The 26,820-nt window shown below is 51.9% G+C and overlaps 3 protein-coding genes across 6 annotated transcripts; 1 reads left to right on the forward strand and 2 right to left on the reverse strand.

Moving 5' to 3' along the window:
• Positions 1-268: 268 nt before the first annotated feature.
• On the forward strand, positions 269-2,250 carry Ppdpf (pancreatic progenitor cell differentiation and proliferation factor). 3 transcript variants are annotated; one of them, XM_004669508.2, is made up of 5 exons: positions 269-333; positions 1,423-1,504; positions 1,579-1,659; positions 1,756-1,852; positions 1,931-2,250. In XM_004669508.2, the coding sequence occupies exons 2-5, from the start codon at positions 1,450-1,452 to the stop codon at positions 2,037-2,039; spliced, it is 342 nt and encodes a 113-aa protein (XP_004669565.1). In that variant the 5' UTR covers positions 269-333; positions 1,423-1,449; the 3' UTR covers positions 2,040-2,250. The 3 variants fall into 3 exon arrangements, with proteins under 3 accessions (XP_004669565.1, XP_045012714.1, XP_045012713.1); XM_045156779.1 differs by lacking the exon at positions 269-333 and adding an exon at positions 783-790; XM_045156778.1 differs by lacking the exon at positions 269-333 and adding an exon at positions 1,200-1,209.
• Positions 2,251-6,948: 4,698 nt separating this feature from the next.
• Positions 6,949-13,910, reverse strand: Ptk6 (protein tyrosine kinase 6). The gene is made up of 8 exons (XM_004669509.3): positions 13,681-13,910; positions 11,679-11,800; positions 11,108-11,271; positions 10,611-10,764; positions 9,953-10,114; positions 8,061-8,242; positions 7,486-7,639; positions 6,949-7,136 (listed from the first exon to the last, which is right to left on the reverse strand). The coding sequence occupies exons 1-8, from the start codon at positions 13,908-13,910 to the stop codon at positions 6,949-6,951; spliced, it is 1,356 nt and encodes a 451-aa protein (XP_004669566.1).
• Positions 13,911-19,781: 5,871 nt separating this feature from the next.
• Positions 19,782-26,762, reverse strand: Srms (src-related kinase lacking C-terminal regulatory tyrosine and N-terminal myristylation sites). 2 transcript variants are annotated; one of them, XM_004669458.3, is made up of 8 exons: positions 26,368-26,762; positions 23,789-23,910; positions 23,206-23,372; positions 22,421-22,562; positions 22,162-22,320; positions 20,872-21,053; positions 20,630-20,786; positions 19,782-20,384 (listed from the first exon to the last, which is right to left on the reverse strand). In XM_004669458.3, exons 1-8 carry the CDS (start codon positions 26,751-26,753, stop codon positions 20,191-20,193), a joined length of 1,509 nt encoding a protein of 502 aa, XP_004669515.2. In that variant the 5' UTR covers positions 26,754-26,762; the 3' UTR covers positions 19,782-20,190. The 2 variants fall into 2 exon arrangements, with proteins under 2 accessions (XP_004669515.2, XP_045013550.1); XM_045157615.1 differs by having other exon boundaries at positions 22,421-22,577.
• Between the last annotated feature and the right edge of the window lie 58 nt (positions 26,763-26,820).

Below are 26,820 nucleotides of genomic sequence, written 5' to 3' on the forward strand. Positions count from 1 at the left end.
TGCCTGGAAAGAGATTACAGGTGCCTCGGGATTGGTTGCAGAGGGTATGACTAGCCAGGCCCCATGGGTTCCTCCAAATAGGAAGTCTGAGCAGAGGGTGGCCTTAGCGTCCAGCTACAGACCACACCTATTGGCAACTCTTTACATCCTCCCTCTCATAAGCCTTTCTGTTAGTCCCACTTCCACCACTTTCCTCCAAGGAGCGCAATGGGTGTTATGGTAGGGGACTGGGCCAAACTTCCAGACTAGCAAGGGCTGTGAGGGGATACAGCGCGCTCTCCAGCTCCCCAGGGTTTCCAGGCACCTCTGGACACCATCCATTTTGCTGCTCAGGTGAGATGTACAGGTCCTAGGGAACCAAAAACCAGAGTGGGGCGCTGAGGGGGACCCAGGCTTTCCGGGCGGGACGCAGGCGGTGGGCGGCAGGAGAACCGAGCACCAGTGCCCGCCATGGGGGCACACGCCTTTAATTCCAGCCCTTCAGAGACAGAGGTAGGAGGAGCACTGAGTTCGATGCCACCCTGAGGCTACATAGTGAATTCCAGGTCAGCCTGAGCAAGAATGAGACCCTACCCGAAAAAAAAAAAAGAAGAAGAAAGAAAGAAAAAGAACCCAGCACCAGAAAGACTGGACCAAGCACGGCGGGGTTCCAGAGGGTGGCATGGACCAGGGACCAGATCCGGTTCTAGGACTGGGCAGGTGGTTTAGCACTCCCAACCCGAAACAAGCCACGGCGCGTTCCTGGTGCGCGCCGCGCGGGGCAGCCAGAAGCCGTAGTGCGGGCCTCCGGGTACAAACGGCGGGGCCTGGCGGGGGTGTGGCCAAGAGGGTGTGCTGGGAGCTCCGTAGGGGGCGGGGCCTGGCGGGGGTGTGGCCAAGCGGGTGTGCTGGGAGCTCCGTAGGGGGCGGGGCCTGGCGGGGGTGTGGCCAAGCGGGTGTGCTGGGAGCTCCGTAGGGGGCGGGGGCGGGAGCTGGGGCCTGGAGCGGGGTTGTGCTCTGGGCGGACCTAAACGGGCCTGGAGGGCAGTCGCGGCAGGCCTCCGGGCTCCGGCCGGCATGGAGGTGGGGCCTAGTTGGGCCGTTCACCTCCCGGTCGGCGTCTGAACCCCGCGCAGGTCAGCGGGCACCGTCGCGCGTGCGCACTTCTCCCGCGGCGCGGTCGGGAGCAGCCTCCGCGGCCTACCGCCCGTCCCGGACCCCGTGACCGAGGTTGGCGAGAGATCGCCGCCCAGCTGGGCCGGGCGCGCGGGCGCGCGGCTCTTGGGTCCCGGTCCGGAGCACACAAAGCGTCTCTGTCCGGACGGCCGCGCAACCGGCCCGGGCTAGTCTGAGCTGCCGGAGAGCCCCAGAGGTGGGCGGGGCAGGCGCCTGCTGGCGAGCCGGTTCCCGGGCGCTGGGTGACCCGCCCCGCACCCCCCGCAGGTCCCCGCAGCCCGCCGGCCGGGAAGCATGGCAGCCATCCCCTCCAGCGGCTCGCTCGTAGCCACCCACGACTATTACCGGCGTAAGTACCCCTCGGCGGCTCCTGCCCCGGGCGGCGGGCCAGGTTCTCTTGGCTGACCAGCCTCCCCTCCCCAGGCCGCTTGGGCTCTACGTCCAGCAACAGCTCCTCCGGAAGTGCCGAGTACCCCGGGGATGCCGCCGTGCCCCACCACCCAGGTGAGTACAGTTGCAAACATCAGGACAGAATCCAGGCCCTAAAGTGAGGGAGCGAGGGGTGGGTAGCAGCATCGTGACCCCCCCCTTTCCTTCTAGGTCTCCCTAAGGCCGACCCTGGTCATTGGTGGGCCAGCTTCTTCTTCGGGAAGTCTACTCTCCCATTCATGGCCACAGTGTTGGAGTCCCCTGAGCAGTGAGTCCACCATCCTGAGGTTGGGGGAATGGTACTGCGTAGCAGCTCCTGACTTACTGACCCAAGCTCTCCCCACAGGTCGGCAGAATCCCCCCAGACCTCCAGCAGCGTGGTCACCGGTGGCCAGGCTGCAGAAACCATGAAAAAGCAACCAGGCAACCAAACCAACACCAGGCTGCCATCGTGATCTGACAGAACCACAACCCAAGCATCTGAGGTGCTATGCCAGAGCCCTGCCTGTCCTCCCCACTCTGCAAACTATACCGCCTGCAGTAAGCAACAGACACCAGCAAAAGCTGGAGAGAGCTCCCTCCTCTCTCACTGCACCAAAATTTCCTGACCCTATAAAATCGTGCCTTGCACCAAGCAGAAAATAAACTCCAAGTGGCCATATTTCACATGGTGTGTCTTCAGATTACTGATTTTAGCCTCACTTCCTGCTGGGGGCTGCTCATATTCACACCCTGTCTCAGGTCTGGTGAAATTCTCCTGGAAATGAGTGCTCCAAGAGGCTGCAGCGTCTGCTTCTGGGAAGCCTAGAGTGTCAGTTGACTCTAGAGCTGGACAGGAGCTCCAGGGCAGCCCCCATAGCCTCTGGATGGCCTCTGGCTATGAGTGTTGTTCCCCAAGCGCAGGAACACTGAGCACAGACTCAGTAGGTGCCTTCCTGCCACAGGCTGTCCTGCTTTAAGGTCAGAAGGCACAGGGGTGGGTGGCTTAAGCTGCCAAGGCAGGGAATGGAGTCATGGGTGGGGCTCAGCAGGCCTTCTTGCTGCATTGTAAACAGCTGTACTCCCTGAGGAGCTCTGGTCTGTTTCTCTGACAACTGAGCCTCCTTCCTGCCTGCACTCAGCTCCTCTAGATGACCTATGGGGTGCTGCTCAGACTCCTGGGCAAGTTGTAAACACAAGAGGCCCTTTCCTACCTTAAATGAATCTAGGATGGAGAGGGTATTCCACTCAGGCAACAGTGACCATACAAGGTCCACTAAGCCACTGATAGTTGCTGATTGTTATCACAGATGGCCAGGGACAGCCACCAGACAGCAGTGTCCCATCTCCTATCCATCCTGCCAAAATAGAGTCTCCTCCCCACAGGCTTCTGGTCTACAGGCTGAAGTTAGAAGGGTTTCCCACATGTGAATTTTGGTTTCTCTGAATTCCACCAAGTTGCCCAGTTGTAACCAGCAGAGCTGGGCTCTAGAAATATTGGGAATACCAGTTTGGAGAGTCATCCTCAGATTCTGGAGGAAAGAATTCTGGATCACAGATAATACACCTCAGAATATAGCAGGCTTTAATTTAATGCTGAGCACATTGTGACTTGTAAATAACCTCTTCCCCACAGTAATTCCCATTTCTGTCAGGCAAAGTAGGGCCAATCTCTTTGCAAAGTAAAGTTGGTCTCAAAATGTAGCCTGATTGTTTACATGGTGCAGAACAGTATTGACCACACAGGTGCCTGTGTTTGCAGGGGACTTTGTTCATGGAATCTCAGATTTGACTTTCAAAGCTTGATGCTAGACAGCCACGCCCAAGTTGCACCCCCAGGTTTGGCCAGCAGCACCTGGTGGCACTCAGGGTCCCTCAGTGCCTTGTGAACTACCTGTGGAAAGAAGTCAGCCTTAGCTACTAAAGTTATTCAATCTACCTGACATAGGACATTCCAGCCAAAACCTGGAAAGGCAATCGGTTCCTAATTGTGTCCTATAATAAGAGAATAGATTCCATTTAACATTACACAAATAACTATTACCCTAAAATCAAGAACACTTGGCTGCTAACATGGAAGAGAAAAAAAGAGATTTCAACCTTCACAGAAATGAACTTTACCAGCTGATGCATACTGTACGTTTAAAAAAAAGGTAAATCGGGAATAAAACTGTAGGAACAGTAATTCTTTTTTAAAGCCATTAAAAAAAAAAAAAAAAAACTAGTTCTTTCAGTCATGAGTTTTTCTGATTCATCTTGGGATGGCAGTGAGCCCATCAGTTTCTTCAAAGAGGTTTGGAAATCCTGGGTGGTGATCAAAACCTGTATCTAAGCACCTGTCAATCTCCCATGAACCTTCTGGAAGGAGCAATAGCTTTGGGCTGAAACTGATTGCAAACACTTTCATCGTCAGGAGTCAGAGTAAAATCTGTGAAAGAAAATAAGCAAGCCACAGCCCAGCCAAGAAGCTGATGACAACGTGTTAATGATAAGGTGACAAGGACCTTTTTATTTCTGTGGCATACATTTTAATTAACATAGTAGCCTAAATTATGACTGGTAACATGCCAGGACATAACAGATTTCTAGGATTTTTAAAATATTTTATTTGCAAAGAGAGAAAATAGGCATGCCAGGGCCTCTAGCTACTGCAAACTCCAGATGAATGTGCCACTTTGTGCATCTGGCTTTACATGGGTTTTGGGGAATTGAACCCAGGTCATAAGCACCTTAACTGCTGAGCCACCTCTCCAGTCCTCTAGGAATTTTAAAGTTTCTTTTTTCTTTCTTTCTTTTTTTTTTTTTTTTTTTTTGAGCTAGGGTCTTGCTCTAGCCCAGGCTAACTGGGAACTCACTCTGTAGTCCCAGGCTGGCAAGAACTCACAGCGATCCTCCTACCTCTGCCTCCTGAATGCTGGGGTTAATGGAATGAGCCACAACACCCAGCTCTTACAGTTTCCTTCACTCACATATATAACACCTATAAATATAATCTACGGATTTAGTTCCCAAACTTTAAGCCAAAAGGATTGAATCTAGTTTGATTTCAGAACTGTCAAATGCATCATAGAGTTTAAAAACACTTGGTTAGATATGGCTAGTTATCTGTTTAACCAAAGTGACAATAAAAGATGTTTAGAGGCAAATTTAGAAGGTTACATGGTTGTGAGCAAAATGTGGCCTCAGCAATCAAAAGCCTAGTCACAGACAACATGAATGAAATACAAGATTGTTTAAACACAAAAGTTTCCTAGGCTAGTTACCTGAAGGTAACTTAGACTAATCCCCCCACTCCCTAGACAGGGTCTCACTCCAGCCCAGGCTGACCTAGAACTCACTCTGTAGCTCCAGGTTTGCCTCAAACTCATGGTGATACTCCTGCCTCAGCCTCCTGAGTGCTGGAATTAAAGGCATGTACCAACATACCTGGCTAGACTTTTTTTGTTTTTCTGAGGTAAGGTCTCGCTCTACCCCAGGTTGACCTGGAATTCACTCTGCAGTCTCAGTTTGGCCTCAAACTCACAGTGATCCTCCTACCACTCCCTCCCCAGTGCTGGGATAAAAGGCGTGTGCCACTATGCCTGGTTAGACTAAATTTTAAGGTTGCAAGATTTTGGAACTTATAAGTTGACATTTTTTCATAATGCCAAACTCCAGTTTTGTATTAATACTGAAGCTTATTTTATCTTGTGCCTGTGGGTGTGTGTGTGTCATGGCATCAGTTGTATTTGTGCGCCATCAGAGATTGGTCTGGGGTGGTTGGGAGGCATCCATTGAGGGGCTTTACCCACTTTGAATGAACCTGTTTCCCTGCCAGCCTCAGATATGTGTTTTGGGGGGACTCTAGATCCTTCAGAACAGAGGCCCTAATGTCCAAGTGCATCAGGAGCTGATGTAGGGGGCATATGGTCTAGCTGGGCTTCATTGAGACATGCACATTTTCAAGGGCACTGGAGGGAAGAGTGAAGGGGCACAGGGAGGAAGAAGAGGTCTGGAGGTCTCAGGCTGGAGCCATCTGGAGAGACTGGGGCCCTGAAAAGAAGAGGAGGGTGGAGAACTTGGAAAACATGAAATCAGGGAGCTTCCAGAGAAGACTTACTACCTGAAGTACCTGTGAGACACAAAGCACACCTTCAACCCTACACCCCAACATCATCGCAGATGAATGCTTCGGAACAGCGTTCTTTTTTGTTTGTTTTCAAGGTAGGGTCTCTCACTTTAGCCCTATCTGCCTACTTCTGCCTCCAAGAACTGGGATTAAAGGCCTGGCTGACCAGAGACCTAAGAGAAACTTTCCAGATTTCCCTTACCAGTTTCACCTGGACCAACAGGCCATCTAACCCTAACCCCTGGTGCCACTGAACTCCTTTTAAGCCAAAGAAATCTTTCCAGCAGCAGAAAAAAGTCAGAAAAAAAAGTCAGTAGCTCTTTCTGACTTCCATAGACCAAGAGATGTCCTAGGCGACAGGCCATACCCCAAAATAGTATGAACAGGACAGGACCTTTGTGACCACAGGCAACAAAAGCTAAGATGACTATGGCCTCCTGGATAGGACCTTAGCTTCTGTCCACCACACTCCAACCTGTGCCACTGGCAGAGACTAGACAAGGTATTCTCCTGGCTTCTGGTACTCAGGGCAGAAACAACTGTCCTTGGAGGAAAGTACTTAAAGCCCCCAAACCAAATTTATAGACTCACAACCCCAGGCTGAAGATGATTGGAGAAGAGGACAAGAAGTTTTTTCCTTCCACTCCCCACCAGGTCCCCCAATCAGAGATCTTGAAGAGCTGCTGTAGCCCACCTAGTGCAAATCCCACTACTCAAGGCTTTGCTAGCTTCCCCAGACCTTTTGCAGGCTTCAGGTGATGGGTGTCTCAACCACCCCTCAATGGGTACCAGAAACTGTAGGGAGGAAACTTCGTGTCATTTCCTCACTGTCTAAAGCTTCTTGGGAAACACTATGCTGGCAAGGGGCAGCTTAGGAAGACAAAGGCATGCAAACTTGTTCAATCTGAGTTTTATGAACCTGCAGAATGAAGACACACAGAAGCAAGACACCTGAGGACAGGTGTGCTCTGAAGGTGATAAGCTGGCACAAGGCCTGTTTGTCCAAATTCTTCTTGGCTTCTCTGTATGACAGTCCTTCCCCTGTCAAATGAAGTCTTCACAGGAAAAGGAAGAGAGAGCCCAAAGAGTGGCCTCCTGGGTTTTGACAGGAGGAAACACATCTTTTTGCTGTTTCCTCTTCTAACAAGCGGTATTTACACCATGCTTCCTGCCTCCTTCATCTCAGTATACTGGAAGATGGTGCATGACATCAGCGGAGATCTAAGGCAGTCTCCAAGCCCCTCAGGTGCAAGATTGCCTGGCCATCTCCAAGGAGCTCACACCAAGTTCTCGTACCTGGTAAAACCTGAGAGTTTCTCACACAGACTTTTGAAACAAGGCCTCTGCTCAGGGTCCCGGCTCCAGCAGTCAAGCATGAGCTTGTATATATTGGGTGGGCATTCCTGGGGGCAGGGCATGCGGTAGCCAGCATCCACCCTAAGGAAGGCCTCGTGGTTGGACATGCCTGTGTCCCATGGAAAAGAGGAGTTAGAGAGCCAGGAGGCTGGTATGCATCTTCCACCCCCTGGAAGCCACACCCAGCTGCCTCCATCCCCTCCTGGCTTGCTGTCCTGTGCATCAGTGATCACCACCATGCCCTGGGCACTTTCTAAGTGACTATCTGCTACTGTTGCTCTCCCTTGACTGTGACTCCAGGAGGTGGCCTCAGGCATGGGGACTGATGCTCAGGGAATGGAGCAGGGGTGGGCTCTATGTGAGCCCTTAGAAGCCTTTCCCATTATCCCTGTCAGCTGCTACTCAAGACCTGACCCACTCCACCTCACCACCCATCCACACAATAAGGAGGAGTGTACCTGGATAGGGTGTCTGCCCCCTGCTGAAAATTTCATGGACGAGAACCCCAAAGGACCAGACATCAGATTTGATGGAGTAATGCCCTCTTGAGAGGGCCTCAGGGGCTGTCCACTTGTAGGGGATGTTGTGATCATGGGAAAGGTAGATGTCCTCCTGCAATCAGATGAGGCCAGTGGGCCATGGGAACCAACCAGGTGGGACCCCTGATGCCAGACGAAGTACCACCTACATCATTCCCTGCACTATGGCAAGCACAAGAGCTGAGACCCTGGTGGGCAGGTGTGAGAAGCCAGTGCCCCACGTTGTCTGAGCCACTCACCCTGCCAATGCTGATACTCACAGCTAGGTCCTGGGTGCGGGGATTCTGGTGACTAAGGGGCAGGAAGATGGGCAAGGGCAAAACTACAAAGTACAGGGGCAAGAAAGCAAAACTCATGGCCATGTCCGAAGCACCCAGAGCAAGACCACTGTGGTGTGAAGGAGACTGTGGCTGCACAGATGAGGCCACTCCCTCCCTATCTTTCACCTCTGGGTTGGGCTCTGGACATGAAGCCTCCACCCTTGAGGGTCTTACCTTGATGAGCCTGGCCAGCCCAAAGTCGCCCACTTTGCAGATATTGTTTGCTCCAACAAGGATGTTCCTGGCAGCCAGGTCACGGTGGATATAATTCTGTGATTCCAGGTAGCACATGCCCTCGGCCACCTGTGAGGCAAAGTCCACCAGCTCCAAAACTGGCAGGGCTTTCTCATCAGATTCTGCAGGGTGATCAGAGGCCAGTGTCAGCCAGACAGAGCGCAGTCCTTCATCTTCCTGGGTTATACAGATTCAAGCAAAGGGCCTGGCTTAAAAGTGGAAAGTAAGTAGATCCAGTTCTTCCACAGTGATTTATCCAGAGACAAAGAGCAGTGCACATATACCCTTTGCCCCACAGGCCTCTTTTGAGAATTATAAAACAATTTGAAGGGGGGAAAGCTAAGGCAAGATGTTCATGGCATGTGTAACTACTGGATACTCCAGACACTCAGCAGCCACTGAATGTCACATGGATATGGCATACCTGCCAATGTGTGAGGTGCCTGTTTCTTTTTTTCCAAGGTAGGGTCTCACTCTAGCCCAGGCTGACCTGGCACTCACTCTGTAGTCTCAAGCTGCTCTTAAATCATAGTGATCTTCCTACCACTGCCTCCCAAGTGCTGGGATTAAAGGCTTATGCCACCACAGCCGGCACATGTTGTTATTTTTTTTCTAAAGAATACATTTTTGGGGCTGGAGAGATGGCTTAGAAGTTAAGGCACTTGCCTGCAAAACCTAAGAACCCAGATTTGATTCCCCAGTACCCACGTAAACCAGATGCTCAAGGTGGCACATGCATCTGTGGTTCATTTGAAGTGGCTAGAGGCCCTGGTGCACCCATTCTCTCTCTTTCTAATAAATAAATAAATATAAAAATCTTAAATATTTTATTTATTTATTTAAGAGAGAGAAAGAGATGGGGGAGGGAAGGTCACACCAGAGCCTCAGCCACTGCAAATGAACTCCAGACACATGCACCCCCTGTGCATCTGGCTTGTGTGGGTCCTAGAGAATCCTTTGCAAGCAAGTGCCTTCACCACTAAGCCATCTCTCCAGCCCCTAAAATATTTAAAAATAAAAAATAATTTTAAAAAGAATACATCTTTCCACCAAAACTGGGTTAGGGTTAGGGTTAGGGTTAGGGTTAGGGTTAGGGTTAGGGTTAGGGTTAGGGTTAGGGTGTGCTTGTGTGTACATGTGTGTAAGTGTGGGGGTGTCAGAGCACATATACATTCAGACACTGGAAGGAGGAGCAGTGGGTCCCAGGAAGAGACAGAAGTTAGAAGGCTGAAGCAGGTCATTGCCAGTGCCTAGCAGGATGTCAGGGCTGGTTAGTAAAGTAACCTCAGTTAACTGTAAGTGTAGGAATTAATTATGAGTGGCCATTCTTTAAGGTTCTTATCTGTACTTTCTCAAATTGTTACAATGAAAGTATGTGGATTTATTAAATTTTACGGATAGATCCAAGATTCATTTTATTTTATTTTCATTTTTAGAGAGAGAGAATTGGTGCAACAGGGCCTCAGCCACTGCAATCAAACTCCAGACACTTGTATCACCCAGTAGGCACGTGCAATCCTGCACTTGCCTCACCTTTGTGCATCTGGCTTACATGGGATCTGAGGACTAGAACATGGGTCCTTAGGCTTTGTAGGCAAACACCTTAACCTCTAAGCCATCTCTCCAGCCCAGATCCAGGATTTTTAAGTATAAATCCAGGAGCTTCCTGGCTGTTTTACACATGACAAAGATCTAAACTTCTTTTTTTTTTTTTTTGCACAGAGTTCTGAACTTCGGTTGGTTTCATCATATGTCTCCGTGTCTCCTGCTGCCTCCAGCTAGCTTGTGTCATTTTCAGTCCTGGGAAAAGAGGCCCAAGGCCTGTTACTCACCCCGCAGCAGCTGCAGCAGACTTCCCTTGGGCATGAGCTCAGTGATGATGTAGACAGGGTCCCCAGTGGATGCCACGGCATATAGTGCCAGGATGTGCTTGTGCCTCAGCCTCTTCATGGCCTGAATCTCTGACTGGAAGGTGTTCTGGTGCAGGAGGTTGTCTAAGAGGGAGCAGCTTCAGTGGGTAGTCCTGCGCCCCAAGCAGGAGATCCTGTCCCCACAAAGCAGCTGGGGGAATGTGAGCAGCTCAGAAAGATGAGACCCAGCCCCCAAGCCAGGGCATCAAGGCCTCCACGGCCCTGACCTCAGTTCCCCAAACCTGGTGTGTCCACCTGCCCTTGCATGCTCCACCTGGCCAAGGCTACTGGAGCCAGGGCTTCAAGCTGGACACCCTCAGTGTCTTGCTGCTCTGATTCTTGAAGTGTGAGGTACAGAACTGGGCAGGGAGATGAGATTCTAGGTAAACCTTTCATATTTCCAGTGACTTGTTTGGGCAAAAACAGGTGAAACTGAAAGAAACAACTCTTTCCACAATGCTGTAGGTGCCTTGTAGGTATGGCAAGGTTCATCTTAGCAGGGTGAGGTCAAAGTCTCCACTGGTGGGACTGGTGGGAAAGGGACATGTGACCAAGTGGCCCCTGGTGTGGGCCTGCTCACCTCTGGAGATGACCTTCACAGCCACACGGACCTGGCCTTTCCAGAGCCCTTCGAAGACCTCCCCAAAGTAGCCGGCCCCCAGCTTACTGCAGAGCGTGAATTCCTCCCTTGGCCTCTCCCAGTTGGCCCAGTGGGGCAGGGGTTCAGACTTGTGCTATAGGGACAGGTAGGGGCAGAGGGGTTGCTAGCTGGATCACTGGCTTGTCCTCAGAAAGGGCTTGTTTTTAACCCCACATGAGGAGGCCTGCTTACCCTCAAATTTAGGGCAATGTCCAGTTTGGCAGAGTCTGAGTGTCATGAACAAAAATGCCACTCTCTCATCTACAGGGACCAGTGACACCCCTCAAACTCTTGTCCCCAGACTTAATAGGACTTAGTAGGAGCACAACTGAGCTAGTGGGCCAGCATGAAAATGACAAGGGGGCCCCACCTCCTGGAGCATAGCCCCTACTGTATGACCCCCAGCAATGATATCCCATAGAGGTGAGTGGCCCTACCTTCCAGCAGGGAATGCTCAGCCGAAGGCCATGGGACAGGCTCTGAGCCTTGTGGTAGTCCACAAGCTCAGGCAGGCTGGAGAAGGACACTGCCTCATTCAGGTGCAGCCGGCCCCCCTCATGCCTCCAGATCCTGTAGTGCCGCACAGCATGAGCATCTCTCACTGGGGCAGGGTGACCAACAAAAAGGGCATAAGCAGGCATCCCATCCCTACCATCCACCCTGGGCACTGCCTGCACTCAGCCACATGTAGCAGGAGCCAGGTCTGCTCTGCTCCAATTCCAGATATGGGGGTCACATGCAGGGTTGGACACCTGTGGGCCTAGGACTTCCATGACACATGGTTATGGGCAAGATCACAAAAGAGGACCAAGGGAGATCTCCTATTCCAGAGCAGAGTGTCTGGCTTCCTGTTCTGACCTGGGGTTTGGATGCCAAATGGAAGTGTAAGGGCTCCAAGAAGAAGAGGCAGATGTCACAGGCCTCATAGAAGGAAGCTAGGCCACCATGTAGTCAGGAGGGCCTAAGAGGCGAGTGCAGACAAGAAGAAGCTGTGGAAGCAGGTGATACCTGAGAGGACATAGTCAGCTCCTGGCTTCTCACTGACTCTGACCAAGAAGGCACCTGTTGAGTTCCCCTCAGCCTGTAGCTGGTGCATGGCCTCTGAGCGGGAGATTCGACCGAAGAACCACCTGTAGGGGAGGGGCAGCCTGAACCCACCCCAGACCCATATCACTCTGCCCTCAATCTGCCTGCCTATAGTCCTAGCCACCATTGGCTACTGTCTTACATTTCTAGGCCTGACCAGACTGCATCCCCAAGCTACACCCACCCACCCAGAGGCCTTTTTGACCACAGTGGACCCTGAAAGTCTCAACTGGCTGGTTCTGGACACATGAAAAGGTTCTCGTTACCTGGAAGAGGTACAGGAAGGCACTGCTCACTATCCTGACCTGGATGATGCCCATCTCTTGGCCAAATTCTCCAAAACACCTATAGTCCCATTATATGACTGACCCCAACCTCTAATGTGAGACCAGAGCCACAGGCCCAGCGCTGGCCCAGGGGCAGGTGAGGGAGGGGTTTGAATAGCAGCTCCCAGATACTGTTTCCCTATTCATGCTTTGCATGCACGTGTGCACTCAAATGCACAGAAACACACTGAGGCAAATGTACACATATACTCATGTTTGTGCACAAATGCATGTTCACAGTGCACTGATGCACACACATAGTCACACATGCAGTCAAACATTCATGCTCATATGTACAACACAGACACTAATGTAAATAATCATGCACAAATGTATATTCATAGTGCACTGATGTACACTTACATGTGCACACACTTGCACACCCATTTACTCACATTTGCATACTTGCACAGACATGCAAATGTGTAGACATGCACAACCCTCCTGTACATGCAGAGACACAGTGACATATACATACACACTATTCATTCAAAAATATATGCACAACACTGGCTCCCAATACAAGAGTGGACATATCTAGACTGTGGACTATGGAGGGGGGTCCTTGGCTTCCTCAGATGACCTCTGCTCCCAGAGTTTCCAACTTTATTCAGAGCCATCACAACATGGGTCCCACAGGAGCCCACTGCCCAGCACAGTCCTTTGGAACCTATTCCCTGGGCTCTTGTAAAGTTAGAACAACTCTCCACTCACTCTTCTGACCACCCTGCCTCATTATCTCTCATCACATGTGCTGGGTTCTCAGGACCTCAAGACTTTCATTCCTGCTATGCTAGCCACATGATTCCTTCTCAGTCTTTTGTATGTATGTCCCTCCTGCCCCAGTCTTGTCCCACATTGTGGGCCCTTATCTCTGGAACTATCCCATATGGGTTTACGGGTACAGTTTACCATCCTTATTGCTCATCTCTCCATGCATGCTCACAAACTTCCATACACAGCAGTGTATGAAGGAGCAAGGCAGCAGGAACCTCTCCCACTGAGCCCTTCCCAGGCCAGAGCAGCTGACACAGCCGGGGTGCCCAGGTAGCTATAGACATGCCCACCCAGCCACCCTGTAGTTCCTCAAAGCCTCCAGGGGCTCAGTTGTGTGGATGGCCAGGAGCAGTGGGCCTGGGAGACTGCAGGAGACACAGGAACACCCACCACCATACTTGCTCCCACATGGCATCCCCAACAGGTAATAGGCTTGCCCTAGCACCCTTCAGGCTCCCTTAAACAGGTTGCACATCTGGTTCTGGCTGTTTAAGGAGAGAGCAAACTTCACACTCCCAAAAGCTCTTAGACGTTCACACAGACCTTGTCGCTGGCTATCAGACCCCAGAAAATCCACCCTGGGTCCTTTGGTTGCATATGAGTCTAGCAGAGAAGCTGCTATAAATGGGAAATGGATGTGGATAGGTCCCGGAGAGAAGTCCTGTCCCCATGTGTCACACAATAGCTTGTTCCAGTCAGTATTCATGAGTACCAGAATGAGGAGGTCCAGAGTAGGACCAGCTGGGTGCCTAGCTACAGTCTCATATACCCCTGGCCTCCCCAGACCCTGCCCCCTGAGTTAAGTGTCCAGGGCCACTCACGGCTCAGATTCCACAGTCTCCTTCTCAGCTAGATAGTTGTAAGGCACATAGCCCTCAGCTAGGGTTCCGCCTGAAGCATCCAGCAAGGCAGCCCACCACCACTGCTCCTCCTTCCTGGTCACATGGAAAAGATCTCCTGCCTGGAAGCTCAGCTCCTCATCTGTTCGGGCCTCAAAGTCCCAGAGGCCCACATACTTGGGGCCCAGGTGAACCTGGCCCCGAGACACCATGGCAGACTCAGTAGCAGAGCCACCTGTGGGCTGTAGACACCTGGAGCAGGGAGGACCAGGCAGGACTGCTCCTGTAGCAGGCCAGTAACACCCAGTTCCTCATGACAGGCAGGAAGCCAGCCACACCCAGTATCCACTGGGGATGGCCTATTCTGGCTCCACCTCAAGGGACCTGCTAGCCTCCATATAGCCTTATGTCCACCAAAGTCAGACTATGTTGCATGTTCATACCCATCTTCAGGGGAGGCCTGCCAGCTGAGCAATCACATGGCTGAATCCCAACCAAGCTCATCAGATGGTAGGCACAATAGGTGTCAACCAGACCCACAATCTCTGGCCTGTGAGTATTACAGTCAGTGGAGGGAAGGAGAACAGTGGAGGGAGGTGGTGAAGATGGTAAGCAGAATGCAGGTTGCAACTTCTTCCACCTGGAAGTCTCCTATGCCCTGGCTGGGCACCTCTCTGTCACCTGAGGACAATACCCTATATGCTGACAAATGTTAGGGGCCACAAAGGGGCTGGCAGTCCTGAAAACCACTTCCTTCAGAAGGTATCCACTCACAAGATAGTAACAAGACTTTCCCAGGGACAAGGGCAAGGGGAGCAGGCAGAGCCTGAGTTTGAAGCAAGGAAGAAGTTGATGGAATGGGACCAAGGGGCCCAGGTGAGACCTGTAGACCAAGAATGGGCATGCCAGAGCCTGGGCTTCCGTCACAACTCAGGTCCCTGAAAGTGAGGACACTCAGATGGCACCCACTTTGTGGGACCCACCCAGAACAGCTTGTTAGCCCAGAACCTGGGTGGAAGACACACAGAATAAGGAGACATGAGAGAGGTCAGGGCAGAGACAGCTGATTGGGATGTGAGAAAGCCTGTAGGGCATATCTGTAGCCCATAGACCTGAGCTTAAGAAGCCTGTCCTCCCAGAAAAGGACATAAGGCGGTGGCCAAAGATGGTGCACAATGGCAGGAAGCACCCACATCACCAGGTTCCCTAGAGCCCCACTGCCTTCTCGTCCCTTCTTAGCAGCCTTCCCCCTACTTAGGACCTCTGCCAGCTGGCCTCCCTTACTACCCTCACTCCTAGCAGCCCTACCCAAGACCCTCAACTCAAAGCCTTCCTACCTGCCCCTCTTCTCAGCGAACCTTGGAATGCACAGACTTTCTCTCCCCAGGATTACCCTGACCACCTTTTCTACCCTGGCTGATCCTGCGGTGCCAAACTGGGGTCCCCCTACCCAGGAGTCTATAGGAAAGCCACATTGGGAATAAGAACAAGGGAGGGGGATCGCCAAGTCCATAAGGATGAGTGACTAGGGAATCACATTGTACTAAACTTTTTTTCTTTTTTGGTAGGGAGAGGTGCTGAGTTCTAGTGACCTACTCCTGGACCATATACATACTAGACAACCCTCTACCAAGTAAGCTACAGCCCCAGGCCCTGAGTTTTCTTTTACTGAAAACAGAAATGGACCTATGAATCTGATTCCCCTTGAGATTAAAAACGAACATGCATTCTTTTGTACAACAATATATATTTATTTGAGAGAGAACGAATGGTGTCACCAGGGCCTATTTGTGCATTTGACTTTATGTGGGTACCAAGAAATAAAACCTGGGCCAGCAGGCTTTGCAAGCAAATGCCTGTCACAACTCAGCTGTCTGTCCAGCCCAATAACATGCACTCTTTAGCAGGTTCACAAGCATCTGGCAGGCCCAGATGCGAGGAAGGGACAATAGAGGGAGCTGCAGCAGCACAGAGGGCAGAGGAAGGAATAGGAAGGAAGGATAGCACTGGCAGAGGTGAAAGGCAGGGCTTTCAGGGGGCATAGCTGGGCCTTAGGGACATGAGGGGCTAGGACAGGGAATCCCTGCCTGCTCTAGGGCCCTCAGAAACCCAGCTGTGCCAATGATAGCAAGGTGTCCCTGGGTATAGACCTGTGGGTGGCTATGTCTATGCCACACCAGGAAGACTGAAAGTCCCCTGCCCTTCCCAGAGGCCAAGAGGGTCAAACCTGCTCAGCTGCAGTTGATGAGACACCCAGGAATGTGCCAAGACACATCCAAACCTGCTTCCATGGCCTGGCTGCCTGCAGAGCTTCCAATTCCAGCACAGTCTTTACCCCCAGGTCCTGTGCCATCACAGCTCGACTCATGGTAGCCCCTCCCCAAATTTCAGAATGCCATTATCTTATGCCACATAGCCCCTGAGTCCACACTGCACTTCAGCATGCTGGTGAGGAGGGAGCCCTCAGCAGCTAGCTGCCAGGTCCACAGTTCCTCTCCTTCCTGGCCCTTCCCCTCTAATTCCCAGAATGGATTAAGAGCACAGAGCCGAGGGGTGAAGCAGAGGTAGAGCAAGGGCTCAGCCCAAACCCCACTGTTCCTGCCAAAAGCCAAAGCCAGCCCCATTCCCAGGACTGGCCTCCATAGCTTCCAGGGCCACCCTTTCCCCTAAGCTGCAGTCAGGCTGATATGAGTCCCAAAGTGGCAAAGTCCTACTGCTTCCCTCTGAGGGTGCTGCCCCTGACCCTGGTTCCCTTTACCCACGGTACCTTTTACCCCCTTTGTCCCATCCCAGTAACCCCATGACTACACTGGCTCCCACATTTCTACTCTACCTAAAGGGTCATTTTGGGGTCCCATTTCCAGCTCCCTCTTGGCCAACATACAGATGTGGTCAGTAATCACGAGCAAAATGGCCTCACTGGACAGAGTTAACCCTAAACTCATCCACTCTAGTGGGCCATAAGCCTTTCTAAACCACGACCTGATAGAAGAGTGGGGTGGCTTTGGGGGACCCTGAGTGAAGATCCTTAGGACACTGTGTGCTTGTTCCTAATGCCTCCAGTGTCAGACGATGCAGAACCCAACTCCTCATTCCCAACGGGTCACATCGGGGCCTTTGTCTCTAGACACTAAGTACATCGTTGCTAGCATACCACACTATCCATTCTTCACCCTGCCTGGTCCTTCCTGCCTCCCAACTACTGTTCATCCTGAGAGCCAGCCTCAAACACCAGTCCTCTATTCTGCCCTTGGAAAAGGCCTCAGAGTGCCCATTGCCAGCTACTAAGCCACCAGTCTGCCTCTTCCTAGGGCCTAAACAAGACTTCTGGCTCCAATTCCAGGGCACACTCTACTGTTGCTATTGGCCAGGAGGTGATGTACATCTCTGCTCATACCATAATTTCCCCCTACCATCATGGAGCTTCTTCTCTAGTCTATAAGCCAAAATAAACACTTTCCTACCACAAGCTGCTCTCCATTGGGTGCTTTCTGCCAGCAATGTGAAATTGACTGCAACAGTAATATTGGTACTGAGAAGTGGTGTTGTTGCTGCTAGAAATTTGACTATGTGGCTTTGATTATTTGGAACTAATTTGAGGGAGGAATGTGGAAAGATTTGAAACCTTGGCCTAAGAGACACCTTGAAGTGCTGTAAGCACAGCTTGATGGACTATTCTGGTCAGAGTTAAAAGAGAACTGGATGCAGTAAGAACTATGGACTGTGAAGTTTGGCTTATGAGGGTGAGAAACAGCATTACCTGGACTGGGCTAGAAGCAGTTTGTGTGAAAGGCTTGCTGTTATGGCCACGTCCTGAGAAGTTGTGCAGGGTTGCATTGTGTAGAAATGAACTGGTATGAGAAGAGAGATATAGCACAGAAAGAAATGTTTGGGCCGAAACTGATGCCTGTTCAACTGCAATTATTTGAGAGATTATACCATTGAAGTTGGACCAGCTGACCTGCACTGGGACAACAGGAAGAATGTGCACTCTTTTGAAGGGGCCTGAATGCTGAAGGAGTGTCCCTTTTTTTTTTTTTTTTTTTTTTTGAGGTAAGGTCTCACTGTAGCCCAGGCTGACCTGGAATTCACTATGGAGTCTCAGGGTGGCCTCGAACTCACAGCGATCCTCCTACCTCTGCCTCCCGGGTGCTGGGATTAAAGGCGTGCGCCACCACGCCCGGCTCAAGTGTCCCATTCTTTTTTTTTTTTTTTTTAATTTTTATTTATTTGAGAGTAACAGACACAGAGAGAAAGACAGATAGAGGGAGAGAGAGAGAATGGGCATGCCAGGGCTTCCAGCCTCTGCAAATGAACTCCAGACACGTGCGCCCCCTTGTGCATCTGGCTAACGTGGGACCTGGGGAACCGAGCCTCGAACCGGGGTCCTTAGGCTTCACAGGCAAGCGCTTAACCGCTAAGCCATCTCTCCAGCCCTCAAGTGTCCCATTCTTAAAAGTCTGCTTTATTCTCCTCTGGATTAACAAATTGGTAGCTCACATGGTATTATAGAGTACAACAAATGCAGGAGAGGGCCATTGAATTTGCAACATGGTTTTGTTTCTTTTGAAATGGCCAAAGGCAATATGAAGCAGGCTTGGTGGATTATCTGCATGGAGGCCTAGTAGAGCCACGTAGATGAACCATGGGTTGCAGTGGAGACCCAATGGAGATGCCAGGACTATGACATGGCTGCCAATGAGAGCTTCCAGCACCAAATGAAGTTGTCCTGGACTATGAGTAGCCTAGCTGGAGGGACAGAATTGGAACTCCAAAGACTCTTCAGTGGTTAGAACTATCAGACTTGGATACTTGTCACTGGTTAGCTACAGAGTTTGATATTTGCTCAGTTTGTTTTTAAATATCCCATTGGTTGAATATTTCTTTGCTATGCCCAATGCCATCTTTTGTGGTATGAATGTTTATTCTGTGCCATTATGTGTTTTTCAGGTACCACAGCCCAGCTAAAAGACTTGGACTATGGAGATGTTTGAATATCACTGGGATTGATAAAATCTATGGGATTTTTTTGTTTGTTTGTTTCCGAGGTAGGGTCTCGCTTTAGCTCAGGCTGACCTGGAATTCATTATGTAGTCTCAGGGTGGCCTTGAATTTATGGCAATCCTCCCACCTCTGCCTCCTGAGTCCTGGGATTAAAGGCGTGCACCACCATTCCTAGCTACTTTTTTTTTGAAAGATTTATTTTTAGAGCTGGGTCATAGTGAATTCCAAAAAAAAAAAGGATTTCTTTTTATTTATTTATTAGAGATAGAGAGAGCTAGAGAGCGAGAATGGGCATGCCAGGGCCTCTAACCACTGCAAACAAGCTCCAGACGCATGAGCCACCATGTGCATCTGGCTTACGAGACACCTGGAGAATTGAACCTGTGTCCTTAGGCTTCACAGGCATGTGTCTTAACTGCTAAGCCATCTCTCCAGCCCAACTATAGAAACTTTTAGAGTTGGGCTGAATGCATTGCACTTTATATCACGTATGATTATTAGTTTATGGAATGTGGTGGTTTGATTCAGGTATCCCCCATAAACTTATGTGTTCTGAATTCTAGGTTCCCAACTGGTGACACTTTGGGAATTGGATCCTCCTGGAGGTGATGCATTGTTGGAGGTGGGCTTATGGGTGTTATGGCCAGATTCCCCTTAGCAGTGTTTGGCACACTCTCCTGTTGCTGTTGTCCACCTGATGTTAGCCATGGGGTGATGTCCACCCTCTGCTCATGCCATTGTTTTCCCCTACCATCATGGAGCTTCTCCTAGAGTCTGTAAGCCAAAATAAACCCTTCCCTCAAAAAAAAAAAAAAAAAAGACTTTTGGCTTTAATTCCAGCCTAGAAAGATGGGGAGGGCTGTTCACTTAGCTCCTAAAGTCTATATCAATATATCAATTTCCACTAAGGGCTTGGGTTCCATACTACAATGGGATTCTAGGGAGGGTCCAGCTCACTGTCCCATCTTTGCTAGCTGGAATCGCCATCAGCTATAGCACATTGCTCTGGGTTATGAGATCTGGCATGCAATTTCTATTACAGCATGATTATTGAGACTGTCTGTGTGTACCTGGGTTTGCCAGTGTCTTCATGGGGCAGATAACACTGCTGTCCTGAGTGTACAGAATGTATTCATGAGGTCTACTTGGGAGCCCTGGCATTGGCTATGTAACAAAGCCTGCAATGTGACTAGAAGGAAACTGGGCCTTCCATTCTCATCCCTGGGAGGGAACTGAGGAGGCCCAAAGTGAGGCAGAGGCAAGGAGGAAATGGCTGGCTCTTCTCTACCCAGCATCGCCCTATAGTGTCTCTTCTGGGCTTGTAAGCCCTCTGGAGTACTAGGAATTCAAGCCATGCCAGGAGGGCCCAGGTGTGTGTGTCAGTGTGCATCAGTCACTGGTGGTAAGTTGGTGGCAAGTGCTGACTCCAGGGGGATGTCCTGTAGAAAGTAGAAGCCCCAGTTGCTGCCTGTGGACTTGGTGTCCTGGTCATGTGAAGCCCATCTGGAGACGCCTGTGGCTAGTGGCCAGCTTCTCCCTCAGTGTGGCGAAGGTGGGCCGCTCCTCAGGGCTGCTCTTCCAGCACTCCACCATAAGCACATAGACCTCAGCTGGACAGGCAGCTGGCCGTGGCAGCCGGTACCCCCGACTGATCTGCTGTAGCGTCTCGTGGTTGGTCATTCCTGGGGCGGGGCCAACAAGTGGGGCCAGGCAGAAGCTGCCTCAATTCTAACTGGATATCACCAAGAAGATCCCCCAGCCATCCTCTGCTCACTCAGACCCTCCAGCATCCAGAGAACAACCTTGAGGCCTGGTGCCCCTGGGGATCAGTGACTTCCTGAGCACCTCCTCCCTTCAGGCTGGATTCCAGGCTGCGTCCCTCAGACTAAACTTTCCCTGACAAGGCCTTGTCTCTTAGTTGGCTCACCTTCATAGGGACACTTGCCATAAGTAAAGACTTCATACAGAAGGACGCCAAAGGACCAGACATCTGACTTCTGGGAGAAGACACGGTAATTGGCTGCTTCAGGTGCTGTCCACTTGACAGGGATCTTGGAGCCACTGCTTGGGGAGTAGACATCTTCCTGGGGATAAGAAGAGGAGGTGATAGGATAGGTACAGTGGTGAACCTCCCTTCCCCAGAGCCAAGGAACCCAGAGCCTCACTGACCTTAAGCAGCCTGGCAAGGCCGAAATCTGCCACCTTGCAGCTGAGGTCGTCACCCACCAGTACATTCCTGGCAGCCAGATCCCGGTGAACAACATGCTGCTCCTCCAGGTAACTCATGCCCTCAGCTACTTGGCAGGCAAAGCTCAGCAGAAGAGGCAGGCTCAAGGCCTGGCCCTCAGGGCCTGTAGAAAAAGGGGCTTAGAAGCCATGGCTGCATACCAGGCCCTACATGTGCAGGGGGATGGTCAGTAAGGTAGATGCCTGTGCATACATATAGTCCCTCTGTGACTCCGCCTCCTCATTTCTAAGAGACACTAAAAGTGGCACCAACCACCAAGGCCCAGTGGGTGGTGATGTAGATGCGAAGAAGAGATCCTGTACTCACTATGGAGTATCAGTGCAGGTTGCTTCTTGGCACCTACTGGACCCCTAAGAAAGATGACATCAGAGCTAGGCTAGGTCCAAGCCAGTATTTCAGAGGTTAGTGGTCCAAACATAACCCTTCCTGCCTGTATTCCAGCCCCAGCCTCAGAACCACCAGGCTCTGATTATTCCTCAGTCAAGCCCAGGTCTGACACAGATTCTGGGCCCCATCCCTCTGCTGGTCAGACACCCAACAAGACTGAATGTCTGCAGTCCGGGCTTCATGTATCCCCTAGAAAAGCCTGTCTCACCCTTAAAGGCCTAGAGATTTGCCTCTATGCACCCAGGGGGTAGTTTCTGTCTTGAGGGTTGGAGGAGTGTCTGTGCAGGGCAACGAGAGGAAAGCATTCACTGCCAATTAGTGAGGGGTTAGTCACTGAGTAGGGTTACGAGGAACCCACCACCTTGGCATGGGGATACTCACTCTGTTTGGTTTTGTTTGTTTGTTTGTTCGAGGCAGGGTCTCACTCTAGCCCAGGCAGACCTGGAATTCACTATGTAGTCTCAGGGTGGCCAGTACTCACTCTTTGGATGTGGTGGGGTATTCTGTGCCCAAGGGTGCAGCTCATTTCATAGAGTGGGGCATGGGGATTACTTACTGACCTGGTGTGGGAAAGTCTTACTTCCTAGGGGTTAGGGTTACTCACTGCCCTGGAATGGGGAGTACTCACTGTCTAGGGAGGGGTTACTTACTATGTACATTGGGACTATTCACTGCCCAGGGTGGGAGTACTGACTACCAGGAGTGGAGTACTTGTTTCTGGGGATATGGGGTACTTACTACCTAGAGCCAGTGGTCACTGACCAGGATGGGAGTACTCACTGCTCAGGGCAGGAGTACTCACTGCCCTAGGTGGGGGTACTTACTGCCCAAATAGGACTGCAAGTTGCCCTTGCCCATGAGCTCAGTGACAATGTACACGGGCTCCCCCACAGAGCACACTGCATGTAGCCGGATGAGCCGCTCATGTCTCAAACTCTTCAGTGCCTGGATCTCCTTGGCAAGATCTGCCAGCTTCATGTCAGCTGTAAAAGAGGATGCCACTCCAGCACTGCCTATGGCCACTGCTGCCCCAAGTTCCGGGGTCAGAAGGCAGTGCCAACCATACCTGGATGCAAGTCTCACCTGATTTGATGACCTTCACTGCCACAGGCACAGAGCCCAGCCACAGGCCTTCCCATACTTCCCCGAAGTAGCCCTCACCCAGTTTCCTCCGAAGGACAAATTCTGAGCGTGGCCGTTCCCACTCATCTGGTGCTGGGAGTGTCTGAAGGGAGGGGCACTCAGTGCTCTGCCTGAGGCTCCCCTAGCAGAGTAGGTAGGAAGACTGGGTTGCCAGCAGAATCCCACTTCCCTGTGTGTCTCATATAGACAGAACCCCAGTATCAGCCTCAGGCCTCTCCATCCCCAGCACCCCAGGCTGGGACAAAGGGAACACCAATGCTGACCTCTGGGAGGTCTGGCCCAGAGCTGTGAAGCTAGTTATTTCAGGGATGTAAGAGGCCCCTTTACCAGAGCCGGATATCCGTTCACAAACACTCATGATTGCTGCTGACATTACAGGACCAGAGAAACCAGATTGCTATCCTGAGCCGGCAGCCCCACAGTGTCTCCTCCCTTAGCTTCTGCCCTTGGGGCCTGGAGCAGCTGTGGGTGTCTACCCTTACTTCTACCTTCTCCTGCTGCCCTGCAAAGCTAGGTGTACCCTGCATGCCCCAGGAGTCCCACCCCTTATGCCTTCTCCACCAGCCTCAGAGGAGATAAAACTGATGCAGGGAGCTGATCCCACCAGAGAACAGAAACTGCTAGATATTTGCTGCTCCCAGGTCTGTTCCAGGCTGATTACCAGATGAATGACTCTGAGACAGGATCCCCCTTGGTCCCCAATACAGGGCACATCTCAGGCCCACCTGGGACACACAGGGCTGCAACAGGGGATTCTGAATCAACTTCCAGTTGGCCTTGTAGTAGGCAAGCAGTGCCTCCAGGCTGGGGAAGAGCCGCCCCTCTTGCAGGTAGAGGCTGCCGCTGGGTGCCATGCAGATGCGGTAGTGGCAGACCTTGGCCTGGGCTCGGACTGGGGAACAAAGATGAACACCAGTGCCTTGGCTGCACCTGCCCCAGACACCTCACCCCAGCCTCCCCAGTAGCCTGGCTCAGACTGGTCATAGGGTCACTGAAGTGGCCAGAACCCTGTACAGGATGGGGCTTGGGTAACTGCAGGCCAGAGGGCAGCCAGGGGGCTCTAGGGACACATAGGTTCTTACTGAATGAACACTGAATCCACTAGGCAATGACAGGAGGGCGGAAGAGAAAGGAGGAAGAAGGGAGTGAGGGAGGAAAGAGCAAGGGCACTGGGTGACTAGCATGTCTGCATGGATGAAGGATTGGCAGTCAAAGGCTCAACTGCCCAAGGTTAAGGGGGTCTGGCCTGGTAGGGCTGATGAAGGTGCCACACTGGAGGAATGAAATCTTGAAGGGTGCCCCAAGTACCTGACAGAGAGTATCCCCCAGCACTGCTCTCGCTGGGCCGAATGAGGAAGGCTCCTGGTGCATTAGCAGGGGACAGGAGCAGCTGCTGGGCCTGGGTCCTGCTGATCCTGCTAAAGTACCAGCTGTAAACCAAGGACAGCAGAGTCACCTTGCAAGCCTAGCTCTGTGATCCTGGCCAGAGGTGGGGGCCTCAGTTGTCCTGCTGATGCCTCTCAGGAAGAAGGTATGCCCAGTGTCTGAAGCTGGGATCCCAGGCCGCCACCATCTAGTGACTAGAATGTTCTTCCCCACAGATGTGACTGACTATCCACTCATCTGGGTCATGGATTCTGGGTTACCTGCTGCAAGTGACTCCAGGTCCCCTGCTCAGAAGCTGACAAACAGTCCTGGCCACAGTACAAACCCATCAAACTTAAAACTTTGTTGAGCCTCTGTGGGGTACACAGGAACCCAAGGTCTCTAATGCTAGTGTGACAAGGAAGAACCATAGGTGTCACCTGACTGGGCATGGCCCACCTCAGAGGGTGGACACAGGGGGGTTGGGTGCCCCATAGGAGGGGGACTGAAGCAGGTCAGTAGAGGCAGACAGCAGAGAGTTGGGAGGAGGAGGTGCAGGGACCCTGTGCCCTTCTGAAAGGCCATGTCCAAGTGGGCCAGCCTCCCAGTTCTTGTGGCTGTACAGAGGTGACCCCTCCTGAGCTAGGTATACATGACTCTTGTGAGGACTGTGGATCAGAGACTCCCCTGTGCCCACTCAGCTTACCAGACACAAGGATCCCACAAGCCTGAACACAAGGGATCCTCTATCCATGTAAACCAAGTATGAGTCTAGTCATTCTTTAGAGGCCAAAGACACCCTCAGGAGGAAGACAAAGTCATTCTCTACCACACCCTATTGCATACCTTTCTGTTCTCCAAGTCCCAGGCATGGATCCATAGCTGGCTCAATTTCCCACCCAAGCTTCCCCACTTCCAGGACTTTCAAGGAACCCAGCAGGGTAGGGACCACAGCCATGAAGGATAGAACCCTATGAGCACAGCCCCTCATCCTCCCAGGTAGAGAGCCTGGACATAGAAGATAACAGTGTGACTCAGATTAACCCACACAAAAGTAGATAAGCCTGCACCTCTCCCAGTGAGCCACAGGGGAGAAACTGGCATGCCAGGGTGTGGAGCTGGGCTGAGATAGAAGGATGGATATAGCTGAGACAGGGAGAGGTGAAGGAATAAGGGACAGATGTCAAGGTCTGACAAGTAGGAAATAGCTGACTGGATGTGAGGGATTGCTGGAGGACTTGGCTAGAGCCCAAGCTAGATCATCTGTTAGACCATAAGCCCTCTGAGACCCAGCTGGGCATCAGACTCAGTGAGTTCCAAACTCACTTCAGGAGCTACAGGTCCAGCCCCATGAAGCTGCCTGGCACTCTAGTAAGGGCTAGAGCCCTTGCCTACTGGGGATCTTTGGCAGGGAGCCAAGACCTTCTGGTAGGTGAGGAGTCCCAAGGTATCCTTCCTAGGATAATGAGAGAGACCAGGAAGGGTGAAGATTCCCCCAATAACCTCCTCCATCCTTTCCATGAAGCCATTTTAGGGCCTCTGCAGGATACAGCTGGGCCCCTGTGACATCCTGAGCTGTGGAAGATGTGCCTCAGGGGTCTTTCCCTGGGTTGTAGGGCCAGTTGTCTGGGTCTAATGACACCGTAAGTGTGGTCAGCCCTTTCATCTTCAGGCTCAGGCAGTCATTAGCTCTCCCACGAGCAGCCCTGCCCCAGGGAACCTGGCCCTGATGGCCATTCGAGCACCTTCCAGGACCTGTTCACAAGCTCTGTCTCCCACACCTGTGATAACTTCCCCATCAGAACTGCTTGGTCCAACCCATCTACTGCTGAGAGCCAGCCAGCAAGCATGGAGCAAGGGCCTAGAGCTCCTTCTGGTGGCTCCACTTCACTTGCTACAAGACCTCCCAGGAGGCTGTAACTGCTGAGGGGCTCCCAGGAGGCTGAGGATGACGTTGAGCAATGCTGGGACCTGAGGTTCATGTGCAGAGGCAGGCTCAGGGCTCAGCCTTAGGGGCTATGGTGGACTTTCCTCCCATACTCACTCCCTAAAACAAGCTAGGACCAAGGATACCCTAGCTTTTGGAGTGTTTGAGTGTGGACACATGGGAGGGGGCAAATGAACACCTGGCTCTGATCTATCTTTCTGCCCTCAAAGCACTAAGAACAGGTACCTGGAGCCTCAAGTCCTTTTCCGGAGCTCTCTAAGCAGCATGAGTCCCCCACCCCCTCATTGGTGAGTGCATCTCCATCCCTGGCCTAGCAGCAATAACCACTCAAAGAATACTGTAACAAACCTCAGTGTGAGGGCAGGGACCTGCAGTGACCATGCGTGGCCTGTCCAGCAGCTGGCCCTTAGATTTGCTTGCTCCTACACTGCCCCTCAAAAGTGCAGCTCTTCTGTGGTGCTGCCATGTCCACATCCGTCCTCACTGACTGTGGATAGGTATTTCCCACTGAAATCATTGTCTTAGTCCACTGTACACCTACATGTGACCCTGGTTCTCAAGCCCAAGTACTCACGGTTGGTCTGAAAGCGTCTCAGGGGTAGCCTTGGCCAGATAGGTGACTGGCACAAGTCCGGTGCTGGGCGAGCCGGAGAGCCTTTGGGCGAAGATATAGTCACCCTCCTCCTTTAGGGCGTACAATCTGTCCCCACGGCTGACGCTCAGCTCCTCGGCGCAGCGCGCAGTGAAGTCATAGAGCGCGCGGAAAAGCTGGAGACGCGGCACGGTGGGGCTGCAGGGCTCAGCAGTGACCGGAGACTCTTGCACTGGCTCAGCTTCAGAACCCAGAGGCCCAGGGAAGTCTTCCTCTGGCACATCTGCTGGCCAGATCTTATCCCAAAAAAAGGACAGGAAAGTGAACCGCTTCCGAAGGAAGGGCTCCATGCCAGGTTGGGATCGCATGGGGCCCGGCTGGGGGTTCAGCACGCCGGACCCACGGTTCCGCAGAGCATGGCAGCCATGCGGAGGG

Source organism: Jaculus jaculus, chromosome 8 (assembly GCF_020740685.1).
Source record: "Jaculus jaculus isolate mJacJac1 chromosome 8, mJacJac1.mat.Y.cur, whole genome shotgun sequence".
Taxonomy (NCBI): Eukaryota; Metazoa; Chordata; class Mammalia; order Rodentia; family Dipodidae; genus Jaculus; species Jaculus jaculus.

Excerpts from the sequence above, each read along its gene's own strand:
- Ptk6 (XM_004669509.3), bottom strand. The coding sequence starts at position 13,910 with ATGGTGTCTCGGGGCCAGGTTCACCTGGGCCCCAAGTATGTGGGCCTC. Across the intron at positions 10,765-11,107 it reads TGAGCATTCCCTGCTGGAAG|CACAAGTCTGAACCCCTGCC; the intron begins GTAGGGCCACTC and ends CTGTCCCTATAG. Across the intron at positions 10,115-10,610 it reads TGTGAAGGTCATCTCCAGAG|ACAACCTCCTGCACCAGAAC; the intron begins GTGAGCAGGCCC and ends GCTCCCTCTTAG.
- Ppdpf (XM_004669508.2), top strand. The coding sequence starts at position 1,450 with ATGGCAGCCATCCCCTCCAGCGGCTCGCTCGTAGCCACCCACGACTAT. Across the intron at positions 1,505-1,578 it reads CACCCACGACTATTACCGGC|GCCGCTTGGGCTCTACGTCC; the intron begins GTAAGTACCCCT and ends TCCCCTCCCCAG. Across the intron at positions 1,660-1,755 it reads CGCCGTGCCCCACCACCCAG|GTCTCCCTAAGGCCGACCCT; the intron begins GTGAGTACAGTT and ends CTTTCCTTCTAG.
- Srms (XM_045157615.1), bottom strand. The coding sequence starts at position 26,753 with ATGCGATCCCAACCTGGCATGGAGCCCTTCCTTCGGAAGCGGTTCACT. Across the intron at positions 23,373-23,788 it reads TGGGGGATACTCTCTGTCAG|TCCGAGCCCAGGCCAAGGTC; the intron begins GTACTTGGGGCA and ends TTTGTTCCCCAG. Across the intron at positions 20,385-20,629 it reads TGGCAAGTGTCCCTATGAAG|GAATGACCAACCACGAGACG; the intron begins GTGAGCCAACTA and ends GCCCCGCCCCAG.